Genomic DNA, 27,251 nt, shown 5'->3' with positions numbered 1-27,251 from the left:
TATGGTACCCCAGGGGTGCAGCAGGAGTAGAGCAGGGCCCTGAGTTGAGAAACTGTAAAAAGCCCCTGGATACACTGAACCTGGGCTGGCATCTTTAGACCCTTAATTACTGTATATGGAATCTGCAGACCTGGTAAATTAGGATAGGGAGACACAGGACCCCTTACAATGATGCGTGGTGAAATGCCACCTGGGGTTACCACTCTGAGTGTAATTGCATCACTCATGATCAGAGCCTAAGGGCCTGAATTAGATCTCGGCAGACGGGTTACTCCATCACAACAGTAACAGATATCCTGTCAGCTGAAATATAAATCCCATTATATCCTATGGGATTTATATTGCAGCAGACAGGATATCCGTCACCATTGTGACAGAGCAACTCATCCGCCAAGATCTAAATCAGCCCCTTAATCTTTGATAAGCAGCACTGATGCCTGTGAACATGTATAAAGGGATCAGTTCCCTAAAATAAGTGTCAGTGGTGCTCACCGGCAACCATTGGCTCAAATGAAGTACTGCAGAATGACAACAAACATGCAACACAAACCAAACAAAAATAGGAAGGAGTACAAGAGGTAGTACTGTTGAGTCCACCCTTAGACTGGTGCGAAGATGCCTGTCTGCATGATGTGTCTTTTTTGGTGTTTGTCTTAACCAGGTGTTGTACACCCTGGTGCATCTCACCTTTCTAAGGCAACATTTTAGGAAAACATTGTAACATGTTTCAGCATACCTGCATAGAACTTTACAGAAATGTCATCATTTTAATGCAATGGTACAAAGACACATCTACTTTTTAATGCACAATGTGACACCTACCTGTACGATCTGGATCATCCTTATTCGATGACACTACATAACCAATTTCCTCTCCATCACTCTGAATGTCTTCCTGCACTCCAGGTAAGTCTGTCTGTTGGTTGTTCTTTAACTGTGAATGAATGCTTTGAAGGGAGTGAGAGGACTCGTCCCAACTGGTGTTGACTCGCACCCAAGTTGGACTGGATGTGTGTTGTTCATCTTCCATTTGATGCAGGTATGGGATCTCACAAATTCCATTTTTATCCAAATGCAACTGCTTCAGTCTAAAACCACAAAAAACAAGTAAATCTAGCAGTGCTGTTGTTTGGTGGCTGATTCACTGACCCACCCTTTCTATTGATTTTACTAACTTTGAGCTCATGATCCAAAACACACACATGAATAGCTCCGTCCCCCCCAACATATGTTCACTCCATTCACTCTTGTTCTTCAGCAGTCAATAATCCCAAAAAAACAGCAAAAGAAAATCAGACGTTTTCATCAGGATGTCTGATTGTGCAATGTAGCAACTTGGCAACAATCATTTGGTAAAGGCATCAGGTCTAGTGTTGACTGTCAGCATATTAGCTTTACCTGTGTTAAAGTGAAGTAATAGTTGGGTAAGGTACTAAGCATTTATCATACATTAAAGATACTCTAGAAATTCACTGCAATAACACAAAGGGTAAAGTGACTATATAGTTAGGGCTTGTAATAAAATAAAAGCTAACGTTTGAAAAACACTGAAACGAGTTATAGTTCACTGAGCTAACTATAACTTTTACCCCTACACCATGCACTGCTCTTAACCTCACATTTTACATCACTCATGACATGTTCTATGACATCACTGGTAACATCTCAAATAACTGAGAAAAAGCCCTCTCGGCCAATCAGAATGTCCAATTTTGTTTTAATCTACGGTACTGCTGGACTATCACAGTACCAACTGTTAGAAATGGGATTTCTGGTTGGCTAAGGCTTGCGCCAAAGCCAGGCAGAAACCACCACTCTAGTCAGGGCAAGGGAGTTACACGCGGAAGATAACCCCTGCTCACCCCTTAGTAGCTTGGCACGAGGAGTCAGGCTTATCCCAGAGGCAATGTGTAAAGCGTTTGCGCAACACACACACAGCAGCAACACATTAGGCACACCACAAAAGAAAATCCACACAGGGTTATATATAACAATAGCCTTTGTATTATCCAAAACACATTAGAATAGTAATCACGCCATATACACTGTGCTAACTGGCACTAGGCAATATTTACAGGGTTTATATACATGACAGGGCCAATTGGGCCACTGTCAGAACCATCACAAAGCACAAGGAGTAAATGTAGAACACAACCAGTAATTACTGGCAAAATACTGTACTCAGCATTATATCCTGCAACATAAATCACATTATGCAATTAGCCTCACATTAGGCGTATACACATTATGCGCCAACCTCATAAGCATAAACACATTATGCAATAATAGCCTAGCATAAACACTCTAACAATCCCAGTAGGCATAACATCAGGGCCTTGCGCCCTAACAACACTGGTACCCACCGTGACCCCAGGCCAATGGGCCTTTCTCTGGGGCCCAATGCCCTTGTGTCTAGAATGTCAGGGCTTGGCTGCCAATGCAGCAAAATCAAAGTGCACACAATGCGCTGGGGCAGGGCAGGAGTGTATATCACTCCTTTCTTATCTTCCAAACCAAAATGCCCCCAAAGAAATAATAGCACTGGCACTAACGGTGCCTCCGGAGTCCCCCACTGGGACTCTACAAAACCAATGTGGCCAACGTTGCAGCTGCCCACTCTCTCCCGCGGTGCAGCTGTGAAAATAAATGAAGGCACGGGCGTTCACTGTGCCCTGTGGACCCCACTGGACCCCAACACAAAAATCACTCCCACGTTGCAGGTGTCCGCCATGGCAGTACAGCTGTGAGCAAAACAAAGAGGCACTGGCACTTTTGTGCCTTGGGAGTGACTACGGGGGACAGCACCGACAATGTGCCGTGACACACCACCGCATCAGGCTCACAACTTGGCCCCAATCACCGGGCTCTCTGGGGGACTCTGCACGTCTCCTCACAGACGGCTGTGACTCCCTCTGCAAGACCAGCCCTCGGGTGCAGCCTCCGCGGTTGGGGGCACTCTTCAGAACTCCGTCTGTCTTTAGACTCCTCACAGCTGCAGGCGCGCGTGGCTTCCCCTTTCCTTCAAGGGGAGGTCTCGCCTGGCAAAAAGGCTTTCCTTCCTTCCTACGGCGGGAGGCAGGAAGAGCTGTCACGAGGCTCCGTCTCTCCCGCATCGTGGTTGGGCATGTCGGACCTCCTTGGCCCCGCCCACAACCAGGCAAGGTTGCCTGGCTTCCGAGTCGCGATGGCAGCAGCCCGGCGACAGCTTCACTCGGTGGTGCAATGCGGGGTGGGCACCCGCTTTAAAATAAAGTTCAAGTGCGGGGTGGGCACCTGCCTTCCCCAAACAAGTACATAAGTGGGGTGGGCACCCCCCAGCAATCACCAAACGCGGGGTGGGCACCCACTGTCAAAATATTCATCCTTGACTCATCACTGTCAATGACCCAGCAAGTCAACGCTGTCTCTTCCTCCTGCTTCAATCAATCAATCATATCAATCATATAATTTGTAAAGTGCACTACTCACCCGTGAGGGTCTCAAGGCGCTGGGGTGGGGAATGCTGCTACTGCTCGAAAAGCCAGGTCTTGAGGATTTGTCTGAAGGTCAGCAGGTCTTGGGTCTGCCGTAGGTGGATGGGGAGGGTGTTCCAGGTCTTGGCGGCGAGGTGGGAGAATGATCTGCCGCCTGAGGTTGCTCTTCGGAATCGGGGGACTGTAGCAAGGGCGAGGTCGGCGGAGCAGAGCTGGCGGGTGGGGGTTTCGAAGCTGAGTCGTCTGTTGAGGTATGTTGGTCCGGTGTTGTGGAGTGCCTTGTGTGCGTGGGTGAGGAGCTTGAAGGTTATCCTCTTGTTGACCGGGAGCCAGTGCAGGTCTCTCAGGTGGGGTGTCATGTGGCTGCGGCAAAGGATGTCGAGGATCAGGTGTGCACAGGCGTTCTGGATGCGTTGGAGCCGTCTAAGGAGTTTGGCCGAGGCTCTTGCGTAGAGGGCGTTTCCATAGTCCAACCTGCTGCTGACAAGGGCCTGGGTGACTTCTCGTTTCAGTGGGGATCCACTTGTAGATCCTACGGAGCATGCGGAGGGTGTTGAAACAGGAGGAGGAGACGGCGTTGACCTGTTTAGTCATGGAGAGGGTGGAGTCGAGGATGACCCCTAGGTTGCGTGCGTGGTCGGTGGGTGTTGGAGCGGTTCCCAGTGCGGTCGGCCACCAGGAGTCGTCCCAGGCCGAAGGGTTGGATCCGAGGATAAGGACCTCTGTCTTGTCCGAGTTCAGCTTCAGTCGGCTGTTCCTCATCCATTCAACAACGGCCTTCATTCCTTGGTGAAGGTTGGTTTTGGCGGTGTGGGGGTCCTTGGTGAGGGAGAGTATCAGCTGGGTGTCATCGGCGTAGGAGAGGATGTTGAGGTTGTGCCGACGGGCGACGTGGGCGAGCGGTGAAATGTAGATGTTAAACAGGGTTGGGCTGAGGGATGAGCCCTGGGTTACGCCGCAGATGATCTCGGTGGCTTCGGAGCGGAAGAGGGGGAAGGCGGACGCTATGTGTTCTGCCGGGGAGGAAGGAGGTGGTCCAGTCCAGGGCCTTCTCTTGGATCCCAGCGTTGTGGAGGCGTGTTTGTAGTGTGTGGTGACAGACCGTGTCGAAGGCGGCTGACAGGTCCAGGAGGATGAGGGCCGCCGTTTCTCCGTTGTCCAGCAGGGACCTGATGTCCCTGCTGGACCTGATGTATGCTTCAACGCCCTCCGCATGCTTCATAAGATCTACAGATGGATCCCCACCTAAACCAGAAGGACTGTCACCCAGGCCTTGAGTTGGGTTGAGGGGAAATTGGAGCACTTTGTTTACAAGGCTCCTCTTCCCCTTTGTCAGGTGGGGGCTCGCCATCAGACACATCACAGGGGGGCGGAGCCAGCATTCACTAGGGCAGGCACAATCCTATTCGGGGGACTACTTCTCCCACTACTCCAAATGCAGATGCCCTATACAGCCTAGCGCTGACTCACCCTGCCCCTCCTGGAGCCACACACACCTCACCAGCCCCGTCATTCAAAAGCCAGACATGCAATCCACATTAGGCAGGCAGACACATAGCACACAGAAATGCCAACTTCTAAAAGTGACATTTCTAAAATAGTTATAATAAATCTGCGCACACCATTGAGTAGCATTTATTATCACTATTCCAAATATACCAAACTAGACCACACTGCTCCTCTCATATCAGGAATTACCACTGAAACACTTATCAGGGAATCCCCAATGCATTCCTATGGGAAGGCAGCCTCACAGTAGTGAGAAACCAAAATGGGTGTTAGTCACTACCAGGACATGTTACACACTTAAGGGACATGTCCTACCTTTTACCCACAATGGACCTTGCCCATAGGGCTAGCTAGGGCCTACCTTAGGGGTGACTGACAAGCAGTAAAAGGGGGGTTACAGACATGGCACACACTTTAGGTGTCGTGTCACAGCGGCAGTAACACTGCGCATAGAGGCCCTGCAATGGCAGAGGCCTGAGATAGGTTTAAAAGGCTACTTTGGTGGGTGGCGCATTCAGTGCTGCAAGCCCACCATTACCATTTAATTTACCAGCCCTGGGTATGTGAGATACCATTTTACAAGGGACTGACAGGTAAATTAAATAGGCCTAACATGTTTAGACCAATCTTATCATGTTTATCACAGAGAGCACACGCACTTTACACTGGACAGCAGTGCTAAAGTGCCCAGAGTCCTAAAACCACCAACACTATGCCAGAAAAAAGGCTAGGAGAAAGGCAAAATGTTTAGGGATGACCCTGCAAAAAGGGCCAAGTCCAACACCAACCATCCAAATATCACTATATTTTGAAGTTTCATTTTCTAAAATGGCTGAATGGATTCACACCAAATCACAAAAAGCACACTTTCTGAGTTAAGATCTAGCTTTCTGTCAAATAATAATGTTTCATTCTGTTAAGCTGCATTTCTTGAATCGCTTCCCAAAATTCCTATGGGAAATTACACTGGAAACATGCATTTTGCCCCCCCTTTCTTCCCCCCCCCCACTTCATGGATCTCCTCCGAAACTTTTCAAAAAGGAGCAGAGGTGGATGACCTTTTTTTTTTTTACGTTTGGTGATCATTTGTTAACTAGCACCAAAGTCATTAGGAAGGTAAAAAAAGGTTTTTCTTCTGAAAACTCTGACCTAACAATAACTACACTGTGACGGCTCTTATTTAAATCTTGCCTACAGATAACTTTCTCTGCAGCCACTACTCCTGTTTCTATGAAGAGTGTTGAATCTGTGTACATGCATTTCACCATGCTTTCAAAGCATAAACTACACCTAATCCCTGCTTCCAATGATGCTGAGGAGAACTTAATGACTTTGTGTACAAACTATTTTTTATAATAGCTCTAAACCAGGATCTCACATGGCACTAAACTCACTATATAAATACAAACATGTAAAACTTAAGAAATAACTTTCAGTCTTTGTGACAAATGCACAGTCAGCTATCTGAACTTTAGTTTCATTCTCTGAAAATGGATTTGGAAGGTCACCAGATTCAGATTATCCTTCTTCAAAAGGAACCTTTACCCAGTATGATCTTCCTCTGCATGCAGTCTCACCCATAACCAATAATGATACACCAGATATCCATCTCCTACATCTAGGCCTCACCACCTTAACTCGGACATCAAGATGCACCTTCAGTGTAGACAAGCGTGTTTCTGCCAAACTCAGATACACCAGATGGAACACATGTAGTGGTCACAGTCAGTTACATAGCAATGACAAAAAAGTTGTCCCTCCTCTAAACACTTCAATGGGCACTCGCATGCTCTATCATATCACTGATACCCATGATGGACCTTTGCTAGCTGCAAGTGCCAGGTACCTATTGCTCACAAAACAGGTGCCCAACCTGTAGATACCTTGTTGGACCCGTCTGCTTCTGAGAGTCCCCTCACCACTATAATTTCTTTTGTTCCCCTGTACCTCCCAAAATTTGTTGCTTTTTATTTGTCTACCAGGACCTTTTTGTGTGTTGTTTCATGGGGCTAGGTGTTCCTTGACACCCAGTTGCTCACAAGGTTTCTGGCACCTATGTACAAGGCGCCTGGCGAAACCTGTGGCCATTAAAACTGAGGTTGGCAACCTGTGTGTGTTTAACCTTAAAATGGTGGACACATATTTTCCTCATGAGAGTGACTCCCATTGGAGCCTCCTTGAACCCTGACCTTCTGAGGTTTTGGCGCCCTTTTTGGTTGGCACGCTTTCCTGACAGGAATTCTTAAGATTTCTTCAGGTACACAAAATGGCCGCTCCAGAGCCCCAGTACGGTGGCTGGGAGTGACCATAAGACACCTCAGAATGTGTCAACCCATTGACACAGCCAGGGAAGGTTCTAGAACCTTCTGGCTGGTGCCAGTACCTCAGGGCTCTGGCTCTATAAAGCCCAGACCCTGGCAGCCATTTTATTGAAGAGAGAGGGGAGTTGATTAGACTACTACACCTAGATGCTGATAGCTGCTGAAGAGGTGTGACCCCTATTCCTGACTTGACACCAGAGAAGACACCTGCCCTGCTTACCCTTGAGGTGGCTGAGAGTACAGGCAGTAGTGTGGCAAGGGTTAATATTGTGGATACTGACTGGCGTTCCAGTCAGGCGTAATTTTGAACCCTTGTGCCAACAGCGCCTGCCCAGCTACCGCCTCTGTGCCCCAGAAGACTGTGGCTGAGTTTGTGTGCCTCCCCGCCCCCCCCCCCCCCGGTGGTGTCAGACTGAGGAAGAAGTCGGGTCGCGAGGCGTGTGCCCGATCGCCGTGACCGTGACCCCATCCTGTGCCCCCTTCACGTGTAGCGCCAAGCGCGGGGGACTCGGACGTCTCCGAGCCCCACCGGCGTTGCGCGCTTCCTGGTTGGTGCCCAAAGTGAGAAGGTGAGGTGGTGCGCCGGGGCGGGGAGAGGCCGGCCTTTACTGGGCGGGATCTGCGTCCCTGCCCTTTCCGAGACCCGGGAAACTGTTGCCGTGGGCGGGACCAGCCCCCGTGTGAGTAAGTTGGAGGGAGGTCCCGGGAGCCCGTGAGTTCCCTGATGCTGGCGTAGGAGAATACTGTGCCCGACTGAATCGCTAATCGATCCAGCCGTTGTGAGGAAATCTGATTCCCCTGTTGGTGCGCCGCGGTAAAGTGGAACTGTGCCCGACATTGAGTTAAGTGAGTGCTGAAGGCAAGAACCCCTGTGTGCGGCCGTTCGTCCGTCCAGCGACGTCGAACTGAGCCGCCTAGGAGCCCGCAGTAGCACTGCAGGCTCGAGTCAACCCCCACCGGCAGCGGACATCCTTCCCCGGTGGCCGCGTAGGGCCGAATGAAGGACTTACTGGGTTTCCTTGTCTTTCCAGTCATACGCGCATAGTTCCCGAGTGAACTAAAAGGAGTCCCCGCTCACCGTGTGACCGCAGGCAGTCCTCAGAACTCCACAAGTACTGTAAACAACCATTTACTAAAAGTGTGTTACTTACCAGAGTCAACTGCATGACTTTCTCTAATTGGTGGCAGCGTTATTAAAATGGAAATGTGGCTTTGAAGACTAAATGAACTAGAAAGTAATGCGCTATGTACAAGTGGTATTTAATTCATGTAATGGTGACAGTTGAGCCTGCTATTTAATCTATTTATTGAACAGAGCTATTCTCAATATTTATGCAATACCAGTATTCCTGAATTCCTATGTATTGTATTTATTCCCTGTATTTATTCTTAACCTGAATCCCAGAGTTTTGTGAAAAGTGAAATGTAACTGTGCTTTCCAATTGATCCCCATTCACAAGCAGAGAACTTTTACATAAAGGATTCATATTTTTCTACAGCAGTGGTGTGGTGTCCTTCTTTTTAGTGTGACTGTGCAGGGGGTTATTATTGGGTCAGAGCCGGCTTAGCACTACAGCCTTCACTGCCTTGACACTTGAGCCAAGCTACCCCCCCTTTGTGCTGGGCTTGCCCATCGCAGGTCCAACATACCTCAATTGACACAAGTCCATGCTCATGAAGTGAGACTGGAGGTATTGCTTACCGACAAGAACTAGATGAGCACCAAGAAGCAATACTTCAAATCTGGTTGCGCTGAGTTTTTTTTTTTTTTAGAAGAAAAGGCTGGCAGTAATGACACAGGGTTGGCATTGTCTGGACTGAGGCTTTGCAGGCACAAAGAAAGCTCTATGCAACAGCACATAGACACTAAATTACAATTCCCAGCAGGCCATGAACTCTTGCCTGGGCTGAAGAAAGGGTGGCTGTAAGGAGCCAAGGCCGTTTCCGCAGGAGTGCCAGGAACCGAAGTATAGCCCAACCCGTTCCCCCCCCCACCAATTGCGGCTATCGAACACTAGAACGCAATGGTGATAGGGAGGGAAAGGAGGGAACAAAACAAGGTAAGTAGGGGAAGAGACACTGGACCTCTTGATCGGCTTTCATGTAACCATGGGATATGCCACACGCAATTGAGGGAATATATATATTGCTGAGCTATCTTACCCCTTGAAAACAACGGGTTAGCAGCGTGGTAAACAATGGAGCTATTTAGGATCACAGCAATAATGTGTCTGGAAGAGCAATGAGCATATGTGTAAGAAACAACAGCAACCTCACAGAGGAAATGTTAAATTAAAGGTGCGCTACAAGCGCGTTACCAGGTCATCTTCTCCCCAGCACTGTGACGAATGCAAACCTCCAAGTAGAGCAGTCGAATAGACAAAGGTACAGGAATCAAAACATAACAGAAAGGAGGGTACCACCAGGCGGACCACAACTCCCAGAATCCAATGTAAGCACCAACCACCCGCACCCTGCAAGGCCGGCCCCTCGACGGAACCGTAGTCCGGCCAAGTGGCGGATCCGCAAGAGTGTAGGTAAGGGGCCCCCAAGACACTGAGAGGAGACAGCCGGCACTGGGGAAAATGCTTGGAAACAAAAAAGGGGGAGGATGGGAACAAGACCGCAATTAAATATGCAAAGCGGTAGTCCGAAGCTTAACCTCTGCGCTACGAGGTTCAGGGAAGCACAGCAGCGCTTCAATAAATGATATAGGCAAAGGTTCCTTAGGCGAAGGATAACTCGGTAATCCAGGAACGAAAAGGGTCCGAACAGGCAGGAACCTCAACAGGAAACAAGGTGAATGAGGCGGGCGATGCGGTAGTGACGCGCCGCAACTAGCGACGTAGAAACTAGAGCGCGAAGCTCAGAGCAGCGGGGAGATCAGGCTTTAGTATCCTGCCCGATCCCCTCGCACATGCGCAGTACCACGCGGCCATCTTGGATTGGTCTCGCGTTGTCTGCGTGGTCTACGTTACCTCGGAAGGGCTGGCAGGCGTGACAGTGGCCATCTTTGATATCAGTGTAAAACTTCCCCCTCATTCCTGATTGGGATGGTTTCTTTCCTTATTCACCTAAGCTCCACCAAAAGAATACCATACAGTATTCACAAAAACCTTCCCAATACTCAAGGGTAGATCTTTACTGTGGGAGTAGTGTGGTGCACCTGTCTATTTCAGATAGTCAGTGCCATTATTACTTATAATTTAACCTATGTGAACCCTACAAGCCCAAATTATACAAGGTGTATTGACGCAGAGACCAAAAGGGTTACTGATTATATGCTAAGCACAATGCGCTATTAAAAAATATAAACAAAGAACAAATCATTTGGGTTACCTTTTCAGATTGGCAAGACTCGCAAAAATACTCGGGTGAGACAGTTTGTTGTCATCAAGCATCAATATTTCAAGAGATGGAAACCTTTTGATCTCAGGATTTTTACTGCAAAGACAAGATTTGATAGTTCAAAAGGCATCCTAAGTAAACAGCCTATTTGTGTAAAAATACTGTAGAAAGCTGAATGTAATCAGACTGAATTGTTTAAGTGGTCAGTGAATGGCTTCAACAGAAACCAAAGATTGGCATACAAGGAGTGTGATTCCAAATTCCACTCCATGCAAATCTGTAGTGCAGGTGTCACAGGTTAATAAGCAAGGCAGACAAAGTGTTATATCAAACCCTAGGACAGCTAACCTAAAATTTGTTTTAGGAAACACTTGTCAAATATATTGTATAATGAAAGGATTTGAGCAGAATATTCAGTAAAATGGGTTGTCACTTACCCAAATGTGACATATCAGAGCTCTGCATTTTATTCGGGCCATGAGTATTGTGACTAACGCGCCCAATGTCAAGAGCGTGGCTGGAACCAAAATGATCATAAATTGTAATCCAGTAACCTACATTTGCAACCCCAGCTCATAGTAACTCAAAGTTTGTAATGTCTCGACGTCCCAGCTAATATGTAAGAGAGAACTTTGACAATAAGCCAGCAGGCAGCCTTACACACAGCACATAAAGGTCACTGTTTGTGAGGGTGGCATGCTGATAACTTGTGCTAGCAGGAAATAAAACAATGGCGAGGGCTGCTTGCCATGCCTAGAATACTGCATGCCGAAGCCCATGTATATAATAAAAGCAGCCAGACCACGTTCAAGGGGCGAAAGAGTAGACAGGAGCTACTAGGCCCCAACCCTGGTGGTTCAGGTCATTTGCCACTGGTGCCCTGCAGCCCATCTTTCTATGGATATACAACACAGGGGAATGATTCGATTTAGGAGAACAGAGGCTGGAATCTGTAACAAAATATTGTATCATCAACAGTGCCTCTGACACCATAGATTGCACTCTTTCTTGTTGCCACAATAGTCCCTTTTATTGACTTTGGGCTTTGAACATATGATTTTTACGTTATTTCATTATTTTATACATTGAGAATTACCTCCATTTCAAAAATATATTCACCTCTCCTAGATTTATATCTGTACACAACATATATATATATATATACACTAAACCTTAATTTGTACACAACATACATATACACAAAACGTCGATTTATACAACATATATACACTCAAATCGTTTCTTGATGCTATTTAATGTAATTGAGTTAGATATAAATTCATCATAGTCAAGCATTACACACAAAATCTATACTAAATAGCAAATTCAAAGCAAATTGATTTTCTCATGTTTGTCCTACTTATATTCGCAAAGATGCCACACTGGGACCAAAACCTTCTTTGTCCTCAGTATAACCTGATTGTGGAGTCCTATATAGGGTCAGAGATTATTTAAATTTGTTTAACCAGTGGAAAACAAAGTCCATTCCACTATGAATTCCCATACGGGAAAGTCTATTCCATTTATGCTCCAAACCACTATTGATGCCGACACGTTTCGACCTTCTCCAGTTAGGATCAAAAATGTTTTTCATGTAAGGTCTTCTTCAGGGATGAACACTGTTGTAGTAGGACACCTCTACACCTATGGATATAATAATGTGGTTTACTGTGTGTATGTGTAAATATGACTTGTTTATCAAACTATTGCATACTAAATTTTTCTTACGTACCCATTATCTTGCACATACGTTCTCAACGATGCGCTGGTTGTCTTATTTTGAATTCGCACGGTTCAGATTTTTCAATATTCGTGTTTCTTGTGTTTCCAAACGCCTTCTCCTGGTGAAGCAAATGAGAAGGGTTGTTTTAACACTACATTACTTCATCCGTTGACGTATCTATTGACATTTCAGCCTCTCTTTTAGGGATCCTGCGTATTCCTGAATCGTTTGCAAGTATTAGTATATGTCTTCTCTCACTTTCTTGTAATAGCTGCCTTCATGTTTGTTGGATTGATCTAAAACTGTTGTACAGGCTCATTCTCGACGATAACGCCGTCATTAGAAATCTTGAGCGTGTGATCTGGCAGCTACTTTCTTTCCCGGTACTGACAACTGTTGGTCCTGGCTATACTGACTGTGCACGGCATGCCGCTTAATTTACCAGAGAATTGTTTCTTTATAACATAAGAGATATCCCTTGTCTTGGTTCTTAGTTCTTTTCTGTACCTTAATTTGTTCGAAGAGTCCTCGTCTCTATCTTCGGCGTTTACATCCGGGTCTCAATATGCCTTGTCTCCGGGTGTTTCCTGAACGTAGCGCGGTGAACGTATTTACGTCTCTCGTGATTGGCTTCATGTTGCTATGGGTATGAAATGCGTGTTCGTATCTCCGCCTCGGACTACATCCACGATTCTGATGATTTGTTTTAAAAAAACAACTTTATTGGGAGCACAATACTACTCGTACATCGCAGTCTGTCAGAGCTGCACATGCTTCCAGTTCTTTAACAAAATTGTAAGCATTTTTTTAACGGTTCAAAGCTGTCTTAGTCACATTTACGTCGCGGTCTTTTATAGTATCTCATTGTGCTTTCTTTCCCTCAAGTTTTCAGAGGGTCGATGCCTTTGGTGCCTTACGCGAGGTCATTCTTCATGGTAAACATAAAGTTCAGTGATTTGCTTCATTATTGTCAGCTGTCAGATAGCTTGTTTTCGTGAGGATTCTCAATATACTTCCTTGTGGGACAATCGTTGATGAATTTGATGTCCTGTGCTCAGGTTATCCGCAATTAGTCAGTTCAGACATTTCGTTGAGTCCATTTTCCATTGTTCCCAGGAACATAATTGTTTTGGCTTCAATTCTTGAAAGTGTATTTTCAATATTTTTCCCAGTGATGTGTCTTAGTACAGTCCATTTGATATCATTTGGTCCATGACCTTTTTCTATACAATGTGACACCATGGGCGCATTTGGTGTTTTACATCTGATCCTTTAACGATGTTGTGAAATGCGTGTTTTTACTGGTTGACTTGTTTTCCCAATATATGCCTTGGCACAAGGGCAAACGATGCAGTATATAACGTTATGGGTATTGCAATTGGTGAAATCATCATGTCTTATATACTTATTCCCATATGTAAACATTGTGCCTTCCAAAGTACTATCGCATGATACACAATTCCCACATTTCTTGTGTCCCTTGATGGGTGGTAGGGAAAGCATTGATCTTAACGAGGTGGCTTGTCTTTGTATAGAGGTGTCTCCTCTTACAAGCTTATTTTTAACCCTTCCATTCTTTTTTAATGCAAAAATCGGTGTTGTTTTGAATGGTTTAAGGCCTTTCACTGTATTCCAGTTTCTCCCAACAATTTTCTGTATATCATTTGTTAAACCAGAAAATGTAGTCACACACACTAAAGGCATCTCTTCCTTCTTTTCTCGGGGAGATAGCAGTGAGTCTCGCGGAGTGAACCAGGCTCTCTTCATGGCCCGTTTTAGAAGTTTTTGGGGATAGTTCCTTTCCAGCAGTTTTCTTAAAAGTTCTTTCGCATTAGTGAAATAATCTTCTTTCTTTGTGCAATTTCTTCTTAATCTGAGAAACTGGCTCCGTGTTAAATTTTCTCAGAGATTTCGTTGGTGGAAACTCGAGAAATGAAGAAACCTATTTCTATCTGTTTCTTTGGTACATAGGGATGTGTAGAGCAATCCATCATCGTGTCTTATCATGAGGTCCAAGAAGTTCATTTAAATTTTACTTAAATTTAATGTGAATTGAATGTTAGGGTTCCGATCATTCAACCACTTCACAAATTCATTAAGTTGGTCTTCTTTACCTCTCCAAAGCATAAAAACATCATCGATGTAACAACGCCATATTTTAATGTGGCCGTCGTAAGGATTGTTATTATAAATCCACTTCTCCTCGTACAGCGGCATAAACATTATGGCCATTTCCGGTGCGAAGGGACATCCCATCGCCGTTCCCATTACTTGCAGATATTGAACATGATTAAAGGTAAAGAAATTGTACTTTAGACAGATCTCTGCTAGTTGGAGTAAGAAATTGGATGAAACATTATGGGGTCTCTCTCGTTTTTCCAAGAACACTTCTAGGGCCTCTATCATCTTTCTATGGCCTGCAAACTGGGCCCAGTACAAGCCTTTTTGCACTTGACTCTCAAGGCAGCGAGGTCGAGCAGTCTAAGCAGTGAGGTAGTGTGGAAGGCATGAGCTTAGAACTCAACCATTAACCTACAGACACAATAACTTCAATGTCCAGCCCTCTGCTTGACTTTTAGCAAATGTAATTTAATTACACAACAGCACGAAATACTGCACAATCCAATTATGCTCAGGAGTACAGACTTGACTCTCCAAGCTGAAGCACACATTACGTGGGCACAATAAAGTGTGAGATCTCTGCACCTGGCTGTTAGCAGCCTTGCTAAAGCAGTAATCTGCAGCAGACAAAAAGGCAGACCTAGAAACATCCTCACCTCGAACAACCAAAACTGCACTCCACCTGTTCATGGCTACCATCCACCAAACAGCAGTGCTCAGGGACTATTAATCAGCAGCCTTTGCTAACAAAGTCATCATGGAATGTCTAAATGTAGCCCTGTCTCCATTATCCTCACCTCAGTGTCTGGATCTCCACCCTCCAGCCACAGGAATGCAGACAATACACTTCACTGTCTGACAAAGCTGCCTGACCTAGAAACACTTCAACCTTTGGCAACACAAACTGCAGTCCCAACCTTCACCGCTACCATCCATCCAGTCTCCTCACTACAGTATCTGGAGCTCCACCCTGCTGCCACAGGAATGCACTGTCTGGGAAAGCTGTCCTTATCCTCCATCTGGTGCCATGCTACGCGGGGCATCTGAAAGGGACCCCAATGGTTTCAACACTCAGGCTCACACAGACGCACAAGTACAGGGCCCGATTCAGAAAGGTAAACTTAGACCAAAAGTCTAAGTTCAGATCTGAAGTCTAAGATTAGGCCTAAAGTCTAACTTTACTAGCAGTAAAGTTAGACTTTTGGCCTAAACTTAGACCAAACGTCTAACTTTACTTCTAGTAAAATTAGACTACAGATCTTAATTTAGACTTGAGTTCTAAACTTAGACTTTTGGTCTAAGATTACCTTGGGGAATCGGGCCCATACAGTACTCCAGCCAGACATATATCACAGGTTCACTGCACATGAACATGGACTTGACATACACATGATATCAGCACAAGGTTCGAGAATACACATAATAGCAAAAGTTTAGTTAGGAGGGGTCAGTATGCCCCATTCTCACTGACACAGATAAAAAAAGGTCTGGTCACACAATAAATCACACAACACGGTACACTGCCACCACGGTTTTATGTGCCCCACCTAAGGCAGGGATAGGAGTCCTCTGCACACTATGAGGGCATAGCTAGTGTGCCCCTCCAAGTCATATGACAGGTTCTGGACCTCACACTGGCTCTGCTCACATGCTAATGTGGAACTAGGCCATAATAGAAGTCAGGATACCACAATCACATGCAATTGGGCACTCAGGGTAGGCAAACATGCTTATATACCATGCAAGGAACATTCCTATCCCAATCAGAACAACCCATTGACATGCACTCAAAACAACCGAGACACTGCAACGACTTAAAAAGATCCCTAGCGTATCATATAAGAAAACAAATAATCCCTTAGAAAACATAAATAGATAAGACATCATGGTCACAAACCAACGCTTAAAACCTAGTGAAATTCCCCAGTTAAAGTTAGCTGCACCATAACAAATCATGAACATGCAGATTCTAAGCTCTTTTATAATATATCTACACTATCCCCCCTCAATTCCATAATTTCCATGTTACTGTCTCCTATATTCAGGTTTGGTTCTCAAAAGAAGGCTGTTCAGATCTAATTTACATGTGTGTCCAGTTGCTATCATGTAGTGTATTGCTCCAGTGTAAGCTCCAGTGATTGGCAAAACTCTAAATACGTCTTTGTAGGGAAAGATGCCTTGAGTTTGAAACATGTAATTGTGACTCTTCTGGTCAAAAAGCCGAGCTCTTCACTAGATAAGCGAACAAACTGCAAGCCAATATACAATTTACCAATTGTTTCTAAAACTGATGAGAGGTGTTTTAAGGGGCGGTGCTTCCTGGCAGGGGATGACATTAAGATGGCCCTATGGCCATAAAAGCAAAGTTGCTGTAGTAGAAGATTGTCAGTAGCCAGCAGTGCTAATTTTACCAGACGTACTAGTGGCCTTCAACATGATGGAGCACCAGACCCTATTAGAAAGAATTGATCAGGTCCTGAGACTTGTAGCAACACAAAGTCCAGTTTAGCCTCCTCTCTGGCACATGTTCACATGAGTTCTATGTAGGATTTGATATCTTAGTCCAGGGTCCTATACTGTTGTGATCCACAAGGCACAGAACTTTCTCTATTATTTTTCAGTGGCTACATGCTGCAAGCTCCTCCTCTAGGTGTACAATCAGGAGCATCAGAGGTACCCCGATGACACCGAGCGAGAGAAGCGGCTTGAGAATAGGTGGGTGGTGGGAGGGGCCTTTGCTCATGTGTTATCCTTGGCTAGCATCATTGGGGTAAAAACGAAGGTTCTTCAGCTAGTGATGCTCAATAATTCCCCAATCCCCTTTAAGTGAAGTGTTACGCTGAGCACTTTCTAATAACTGCCCCAGTTTTTACAATCTTCTATGTTTAATTTGATAACAACCTATTTGAGAAAATTAAACTTATCAAAAGCTGTTCTTTTTTTTTTAGATGGCCACACAGATCAAAAATTTTATCAAAACGGGCCAACTTTTGCTTTATGTCACTAACATATGTATCCTTAGGTAGACACACACACATACACATGCAGAACAAAGTCACAACAATTTTTTTGCAACATAAAAGAGATTAAATCTCCAAACTCTCCAGATCTATGAAGAGACTTCATAAAGAACTGACTTCAATGTTTTTGCTTGGCTTATTATTAAGTATGGACAAAGGATCATAGAGAGTAGGCTTTTCCAAGTCAGGGGTTCCCTTCTGAAATTAGTTGCTCAAAGCCCTCTAGTGAATTGGTGATCACCATTAATGCAATAGTTTACTGAAGACATGTCTGTTTATCAAAGCACCGGGGTGTAGTGCACCCAGAGAGGATCCAGGTAGGCAGTACGACACACGTTAAATCAAGTCACGGTGTGCACCTTACAAAAATAAGAAATTTTAAAGATTTTTTTTGCCACCAGAGTTTTTCAGAGCTGCTTTGGGGAATCCTAAGGACTGTGCCACACATGGATCTATGGTCTACTTACAGTTCTGAGACGGCCAGGTCCGAAGGAAGGTGAGTGAGACCATTTCCCGTCAAGTGCAGGACTCTCAGCCGTGGGAGAGTTCCAAGTGCTAGGACATCATCAGCTAAGAGTTTATTGTAGGAAAGGTCCAGAATCTAAAATAAATAAAAACAAAGAATCCATCACATTAGGTGTATATTATGGTTACCACATGATTCCACAACGGATGTGGAATGAATGCACTTATGCAACATCAATCCCCCCATTACTCACCTAGAATTATAGATAACAATGGCATGGTAATTCCAGGTATAAGGTGTTACTACAGTAAAACAAGATTTGACTTTAGGAACAGACAATAACTTTGGGATTTGCACATCTATTCCCTCATATTTATCTTCCCACACACATTTTGTCTCATTTTTCCTAGCGGAATATCTGTGCGGCAAAAGCCCTAAACCATGTATTCCCATAAACAAACGTGTAATTCTGATTCTTGCAGAAACTCACGTTTCCACAGAATCGGAATACCAAAATCACTCATTCTGAGGGTCTTAAGTTGAAGGACAGCCAATATTCCTGATACGACTCACAGCTATTCCTACATTTTCCCTGGTCACACAAACAGCATTCAAGAGAGTAGATTGTATTTTGATGTGTACAGAACTGGTAAAAGGACATCACTGCATTTCACAGAATAGTATCCTACTGAGTGTAGATGGTGGGAGTGAGCACGGGCTGATGCTATATGTGAACACCTCTGACATTTGGATGTTCACAGTAGTATAACAAGATGGTGAATATGGAAGCCAAGCAAGGCAGCAGAACAAAAGGGAAGCGAGTGCTTACCCTAGTGACATCAGAACAGTGGTTAACCTCCCTGGTTAACCACTTTTGTACAGTCATTGCAGTGAGTAACCGAATTTCGATCCGGTTGTTCACGATAAAGGCTTCCTTTGGAAGCCATGTACAACAGTGCATTTATCAACAGAAAAAGAGAATTTAATATCAACAAGAACAAAACTTGCCACGGGGAAGGATTTCTGACACTCACTTCAAGGTGGGGAAAGTCTCCAGCAGCAACTTTGAGATTCTGGATCCGGTTCATAGAAAGCTCCAGTTCTCGGAGTGCAGAAAACTTACGGAAGTGACCTGTGCAGAGAGGAAGGACAGAGAGATCAAGTAGTCACTGCCTGCTTGAAAGCATCGGACACCGCTTAGAGGGGATACAGTCTTTACAATGAGGTTTTCACCCCGCTGTGCCTTTACCACACAATGTTTTACTACGAATGTTTTTACCACATATATGCCTTTGCAATGCATGCCTTCACCATGCATCTAAGGTAAGCTGGGGGTCTCCCCCCACAAATATTTTTTTAATATATGTAAATAATGCGTGGTAATGACATGAGTTGTAAAAGCATACGTGTCCTAAAATAATGTGGGGTAAAAAATGCATTGTAAAGGCATGCAAAGTATTACCTGCATTGTTCCATCAAACAACCCGCTTAGCGCTATACAGGCTTAAACCTGTGACATCCAGTTCTGTACTCTCCTTCCACTACCTACATATGGCAAAGAATGTTGTATGTGTGCTTGCATATATCAGAACTTGTACATCACAGACCTAGCGAAAAAACATTGAGGGTGGGGTTCAGTTCAAGATGATGGGGAAGAGGGTTCTCTGAACATTACATCTAACGGGGAAATGGGAGCTGAGAGGTCCCTTATCAGTATGAACAGCATGAACACATAATAAATGCAAGCAGTACTTAAGATTGTAAATGAATAAGGGTCTTAAATGTGCACTTTCAGTGTTCACTTTATGTAATAAGGCCCTTAGTCTCTTTATCTCACTCATGCAGGTTCCTTTTCTTCCTTGTTTTCTCCCATTGTCACTGTTTTCCTATCTTTCTTTTCCTCCTTCTTTCTTATTTTTTTGCCCTTGTCTTGTCCTTCCTATGAGTCTAAGTCTGATGCCACAAAAGAAGTGCTGGTCCATTAAAATGAGTGACGGTGTAACTATCGTCCCAAATTAGGCACTTACAGCCAGATTCATCATTCTCCCGTTTTGCGAGCCCCTAATAGCGATTCATAAGGAATCGCTATTAAGGACTTGCAAAACGGGATTCATGTAGGAATTGCAAAAAAAAATTGCGATTCCTACATGTTCCTTATTTGCGATTACAGGCCCATAGGAATGAATGGGGAGTTATTCCTTATTTGCGATTAGCAATTAGCTAATCGCAAATAAGGATGCGATTTCAAGGGTGCAGGGGTGTCCAAAGGACACCCTGTAGCACCCCTGAAATGTAATCTACATTGGTGTTGCGCACACACATGTCCAAAGGACATGTGTGTGTGTAACATGCAACTTAGAAAAATGCATTTAAATGCATTTTTCTAAGTTTTTGCTATTTACCACGAGGTCTGACCTCTCGGTAAATAGCGGCCCAAAATTGCAATTTCACAATTTTAAAATGATTCATGAATTGCATTTAAGGAATCTCAAATAGAGGTTCCTTAAATGCAATTCTTCGCAAATGTGCGAATTCTTTAATAGCGAATTTTGCATTAGGGATGATGAATCCCAAATGTAAAAATTGCACTCGCAAAAGGCAAGATTCGGAGAATCTTGCCCTTTGCAAGTGCAATTTAGCTTGATGAATCAGGCTGTTAGTGATTCGTAAAGGTAACTTACACTTTAGAATAAGTTCACTCTTTGAAGTAAGTTTACTACTTTCAGTATTCACAACTGCAAGAGTAAACTGACTACAAAAGTGTAATTTGCATGTCTCCACCCCTAAGAAATGCAATTGGCTTACTCTTAGGTGGGTGGGTGAAGTCCCTCGCTGACCCTACCTAAATCCCTCTTACTACTCCCCAATCCTATCCTACAACCCTATAGTATGTCCGCCCGTTCTTTAAGCCAGTCCCCTGTGTCCCACTACTAAAACCTATACTTACGTGTGCAGAAACTCCTCAGTTATGGTGGAGAACAAAACACATAAGTATAGGAAATGTGGAGGTGTAAAATTCCACATGTTGTTTGTGAATTGCAATTTGTAGTACGTTTTGTAGTACTATAGAGTGCGGCTTGCAAATCAAGCCCTGCTTGCAAAATTACTAACAACATAGGTTAGGATAAAAAAAAATATGTATGTCCGGATATGTGAAGTTGAGACTAGTGGATCCTTGGATAGAAATATCGCAGGCTAACGATAATACGAGACTCCTATGTCATGTACTGGAGAAAACAAAAATCTCGAATGCCCCCGCCGTAGCAATCACCCTGGACGCGGAGAAGGCGTTTGATAGAGTGTCGTGGCTCTTCCTCCGGCAATGCATGCACATATTTAACATGGGTGAGACTTTTATTAATATGGTCATGTCACTATACGCCTCCACTTCGGCTAGAATTGCCATCAACAGTTCGCTATCTGAACATTCCTTCTCGAACAAGGAACTAGACAGGGCTGCCCATTATCTCCCTCCCTATTCCTTCTGGCAATGGAACCTCTCCTCCGCGACATACAACAGAACGCAGATGTCAGTGGCATCGCCTTCGGGGATAAAACGGTAAAACTGGCTGCTTACGCAGACGATATTCTGATAGTCACTGAAAACCCTGATACCTCTATAGCCGCACTGATGGATTCTATAGAATCATACTCTAAACATTCAGGCTACAAACTGAATCGGGATAAATCTGAAGTTAAACCCCTCAACATATTCACTAATAAAGAATCTTTAGGTTTATCAGGTCTAGTCTGGCAAAACAACTACATCAAATACCTGGGTATAGAATTTGGAAGCTCCATCATAGAAACCCTAATACATAATGAGAAACTCACCCTCGAAAAAATAAAAACTCAACTAGACGGATGGTCACCTTGCTTCATCACTTGGTGGGGTAGGCTGGAGACCATCAAGATGATGATTACACCGCTAGTAAACTACCTAATTACCATGCTCCCCTTGATGCTGTCACAAGAATTTCATAATAAATTAGATAAAACTATTAGCAATTTCATTTGGAAAGGAAAAAAAGCACGTATCAGCTTGCACAAATTGAAACTAGATAAATCCATGGGCGGAGTCAACCTCCCTGACTTTAAAAGATATCAAATGGCCTTTTTAGCGAAACAAGGATCCTATTGGCTGTCCCCCCCTTTGGACTACTCGCCAGAGTGGTTGGATGTCGAAAAAGCGCTTCTGGAAGGCATGCCTCCCATCTCGATCCTTTCAATGAAAGCGAACCAGATCCCATGTTCTAAACCCATATTTGTCAACACCAAAATAGCCCTACTCAGAGTAGACAAACTGTTAGACTCAACGATAAGAAATTCTAGGTGGGAAGCGATCTGGAAAAACTCCTCAATCACCTACAAAGGTAAACCACTATTTAACCCAAGCTGGATCAGGAAGGGAATTTTCTTCCCTCACCAACTCTATGACAATGGCTACCCTCTACCCTTTACGAAAATCCAATCAAACTTCGGGATTGATAGTTCCGATTTCTACATATTCCTCAACGTTAAAACTGCCATTACAAAAGCGGGACTGACACCCAAACACCCAGCTCTTCCTTCACTCCTCTCCTCCCTGAATAAAATAGGCCACCAGGTCTCAAGGTTATACAAATTATTGAGCCCGCAATCATCAACATTGAATACCAAAACAATGCAGTACTGGTCGTCAGTCGCCTCCTTCTCCATCTCGGAGCTGGAGTGGTCCACGGCGTGGAGATCTTGCACAAGCCATAAAATAAGCCTTACATTATCACAAGCCAAGTTCTGGCTCATGCATAAAGTCTTCTGGACGCCGGCTCGCCTATATGCACATAAACTCAGCCCTGACGCATTCTGCTGGAACTGCAAGCGTGCAGAAGGTGATCTAGAACATCTCATACTCCAATGCGACTGTGTCTCACTGTTTTGGGACAGGGTATTTGACTTCGTCCACAAAGTATTTAATATCTCACCAGCCAAAGAACTCTCCTATATTATTTTCGGATTTACTAAAGAGACCCAACTCCCAGAAATGGACAGGGCACTTCTTGACCTCCTCTTTACGGCAGCTGTGAAAGTCGTTCTAAACAATTGGAAAGACACAAAAAAGGCAAGCTATGCCTGCTGGCTAAACTGGGTGATTAACCTCAGAGGAGCTGATAATATCACTTTACAAAACACACCGGGGCGAACTTCACAGAGGAAACTTTGGAACTCACTAGATATCTACTTCAAAACCCACAAACCACCGTGAATCTTCATGCTCCCCACTTCTTCCTACAGCTCCCGGGGGGCCACTTATATTTTCGCACAGCTTAAATAACCAGTCACTCGTAACCGGGACTGCTAAGCCGCATCGTGGTGGACATCTAACATCCAACTTCTTACATCTTACATCTTACATCAAGCTTCTTACCTCTTACATCTCATCTCTAACCTTTATTCTCTCTTTCCATTTTCTCCTTCTTCCTCTTATCTACTCTGTTTCCTTTCCTTTCCATCTCCAATTCATTTGTTTTGTAACCCGACAGGTGCCCAGCCTAGGAAGGCTACATGGTGGTTCCCCACATTGTCTTCAAGATCGTCCCGAATGACCACCACCATGGGTCATAATGCATTTTTATGCTGAATGATATGTAATTACAAGTATCGATCGTATGTACTTTGCAATTTATGATTTGTATGATATATAACCCTGAAACGTCGAATAAAAACTTTTGAAATAAAAAAAAAAAAAAAAGAAAAATATTAAGAGCGGGACAAAAAGAAATATCGCAGGCTGTAATTTACTATTACCGCAGGTGATAAATGCTGGTCATTTACTGCTAAGGTAAAAATTCAGCCACCGGTAATTCCATTATAAAAACAAACTGTGTTGAATATTAAAAAATGCACTAAAGCAATAGTGTCATTCTATAGGCAGATGCAGGAAACGTCCTAAACATAAAGCTAGGAGGCACCTCTGCATCTTGGGGGGGATGGGAAGGAGGTGTTCTCTCTTTAGCCTGCTTATTTTCAAGTGCACTATTAGAACAGTGCCTGGAAAAAATGTTTTGCCGCTCGTTTACAGGAAGGCTGGGCAATATATGGTAATAATACCATCATGAAGGTAATTGTACTACCGCAAGCTGCAATCATGATATCATAAATATGATTTGAAATGGAAAATACGTTTAGGTAATCCTGCTTTTTTGGCATTTAATCGTGTGGTGTTAGCACTTTTACTCCGCAAAATCTTTTACAACATAGGGCTCAATCCATTACAACACATTCCCCATTACAACGCAATTTACTATTCTAACTCCACAGGGGCATTACTTTTGTGAATACATTGTAATGGTTTGCGGGGTAAGTCCCTGTGTGGTAAAAAATTTTGCGGAATAAAAAATGCTGGGTAATGACATGCGTTATAACGCATGCATTGTAAAGGATGTGTACCTCTACAGGTGGATTGGCAGAGAGGTCAAAGGATTTGGAACATCCAAAGTTAGGCAAAAGGGTTATCCTAGGCCAGCCAGGGCACCTGCAGGGGAAGGCATACCAAGGGAGCACCCTTTTTTAAACAAACACCGGCAAAGCTAATAAATCTGGTTTATTTTGAGTGAAAGTGCTTATTCGTGGATTAGCCAGTTTGTGTGTGACAGGATGGATAGGAGAGAGGGTGAATGTGAAACCGGTCCTAGGATGCTTGGCAGTTCGGGCTGGACTGTTCCCATGAGGCACAGGCTCAAGACTGATTTGCTTATGGCCAGGTCTAAACTGGGGTGACATGGTGAGCAAAAGAATGATGGATTTAACCCAGATCTCTTGACTGGGGTGAATGTTTTGATTTGTTCTGCATTCCGTCCATCAATTGTGTGTCTTTTGCTTTCTCGACCTAAGTGCGCCAGGTATGCCCAGACGTGGGTCCTGGGCTCACTGTGCCACTGAAATCAAGCTATCCTGGCTGAAGAGGGGTGAAACCCCGAAACCGGTCCTAGGATGCTTGTCTCCGGTCAGGGAGGTCCTGGCTTGGCAGTTCGGGCTGGACTGTTCCCATGAGGTACAGGGTCACGACCGATTTGCATATGGCCAGGTCTAAACTGGGGTGGCATGGTGATCTCTTAACTGGGGGTGAATGTTTTGATTTGTTCTGCATTCCGTCCATCAATTGGGTGTCTTTTGCTTTCTCTCCCTAAGTCAGCCATGCCTTTCCTCCCCGTATCAGGAACTTCAGCAATGCAGTGGTGACCTCGACAAGACACCCGGACACAGCTGCACACCTCAGGTAAGTGCCTATAGGCAGGGCTTTAAGCGGGCTGGGTCTCACCGGTGCTGTTTTTAAGGGGGCCTCGAAACGAGTCTCTGTCAGGCTCTGTTTTATGCCCTGGCACCGGTGGTCCGTTTTCTTCCGGACTGCAGTGACAGCATCAACATCGATGTGCGCTGCTCACACTGCTCTCTTCTCACTAGTGGAGATGTTACAGCATAATGTCACGCCAGGTGACTGTTGTAAGGGAAGGGAAATCCTTAAAAGAGAGTCATTTACTCTCTGGATTTCCCTTCTTTTTTTTAAACTCAGGAGCAGCAACATTGTCGTGGTGTCACCAGGGCTTTAAGTGGAAGCTTTTTCAATACACACCATGGTTGCTACTTATTTATCTTATGCAACTAACAGCCATTGACAAAGCTAATAGTCCTGTTTTTTAAGTCATACCCTTAATTACATTAGCCACGCCCCTTTGAGAGACCCCACCCTTTTTTCATCCCACTTAAAGCCCTGCCTATAGGTAACGCATTTCACTTCTGGCCACGCTGAGATTTAAAGAGAGGTTTTCGTGAAACATTTTGCTTTTTAGGAGAAAGTAACCAATGCAAATTTGAAGTGTCTACTGTCCCCGCAGAGGCGGGGAACATGGACGCGAATACTCACTCCTGATCCTGCAGATATGACACTAGGATGTGACACAAAAATAAAGCCACATTAATAAGAACTGCCAAGCTATTCCCTGCCTTTCACAGCACAGCCACCTTAAAGTGTGTATGTAGAACAGAAATAAAGTGCTCAAAAGCCAGGTCTGCGCCCCGGCCATTCAGTGAATTTCGTTACAATACAAACATTAAGGAATGACGGGAGAGACAATAAAATTAGAGAGAGAGAGAGAGAGAGAGACAGCATGAGAAAGATAGGGATAGTCAGTTAAAGATGCAGAGAGGTCTGGGAGAGAACAGAGGTGTAGCTTATATTGGTGCAGCTGGTGCAGTGGCGCTGGGACCCCGAGCCCTGATTATTCTTGCATTTGACAATTCAAACACTAGCCAGGGGCCCCTATTCTCGTGCTCTAGTGCCTATGACACACTTGCTACGCTACTGGGAGAGAGATAATAACAAGACTAGAAGGATAGAAAGACAAACATAGGGAATGACAGAGATGCGAAGGCAGGGACTGGAGGAGGGATATGGAGAGGCGGGGGTGGGGGCAATTAAAGAATGCAATTCCATGCTGAAAAATTAGAAATAATCCTTTTCTGCTGGGATGAAAGCAGTTGCAACCTGGATGTCTGAAAACAGACTCCCGATTAACACCGTAAACATTGAGATTATGCTGTTTGGGAAGTCCCAACTTCTTTGGTCACCTGACTGGTCGCCATTAGAATTGGGTAGGGCCCCTGTACCCAAATCAGTGGCTGGACCGATCCCTCACTATGAAAGAACAAATCTCTGCCATTACAGGATCATGGTTTACATGTTGCGCATGCTGAGAAGAGTCTTTCCTCTATTACCACTCTCCACAAAGAAGGCTCTAGTCTAGGTACTGTTTATCAGCCAGCTAGACTATGGCAATTCACTCTTGGCCTCCATAAGTTTCTTTCTATGCTTCAGGTGGTACAGAATACCGCTGCACGTCTCATCTATAACCTCCCCCCAGGTACGTCAACTAACCCTCTTCTACAGTCCTTGCATTGGTTACTGGTGAGAAACAGAATTATTTTTAAGATCTGCTGTTTAACCCACAAGGCTCTATATTGCTTCTCAGTGCTCGCCCCGCTTGTGGACTCTGACAGGACAGAGTCAAAATGCCACCAGTCATTATGACTGACAGTTTCAATACCGAATGGTCGTTGTGTGGGCTGATCCAAAAGATGAACAACACTTCCAACAGAGCAAAGGCTCAAGGAGCTGACTGACAGCACCATTCTATGTAAGAGGGCCTATTGGATGTAACAATTGTGAGTGACAGTTTGAACAATCAATGGCTGAAGGGGGCTGAGCTAAAACACCTTCCTATGCTTACTGCA

At 44.6% G+C, this 27,251-nt stretch overlaps 1 protein-coding gene across 1 annotated transcript in view; it reads right to left on the bottom strand.

Annotated features, from left to right (window-relative positions):
* XRRA1 (X-ray radiation resistance associated 1) overlaps positions 1-27,251 on the bottom strand; it is a 299,935-nt gene that overhangs the window by 155,165 nt on the left and 117,519 nt on the right. The window contains exons 6-9 of the mRNA XM_078658576.1: positions 19,016-19,113; positions 17,983-18,116; positions 10,643-10,747; positions 823-1,088 (exon numbers count right to left, since the gene is read on the bottom strand). Coding sequence (XP_078514702.1) covers positions 823-1,088; positions 10,643-10,747; positions 17,983-18,116; positions 19,016-19,113 — 603 coding nt within the window. The remainder of the gene's footprint in view (positions 1-822; positions 1,089-10,642; positions 10,748-17,982; positions 18,117-19,015; positions 19,114-27,251) is intronic.

The sequence above is a fragment of the Lissotriton helveticus genome, chromosome 8 (assembly GCF_964261635.1).
Source record: "Lissotriton helveticus chromosome 8, aLisHel1.1, whole genome shotgun sequence".
In the NCBI taxonomy this organism is placed as follows: domain Eukaryota; kingdom Metazoa; phylum Chordata; class Amphibia; order Caudata; family Salamandridae; genus Lissotriton; species Lissotriton helveticus.
This window is presented reverse-complemented; position numbering and strand designations above follow the sequence as displayed.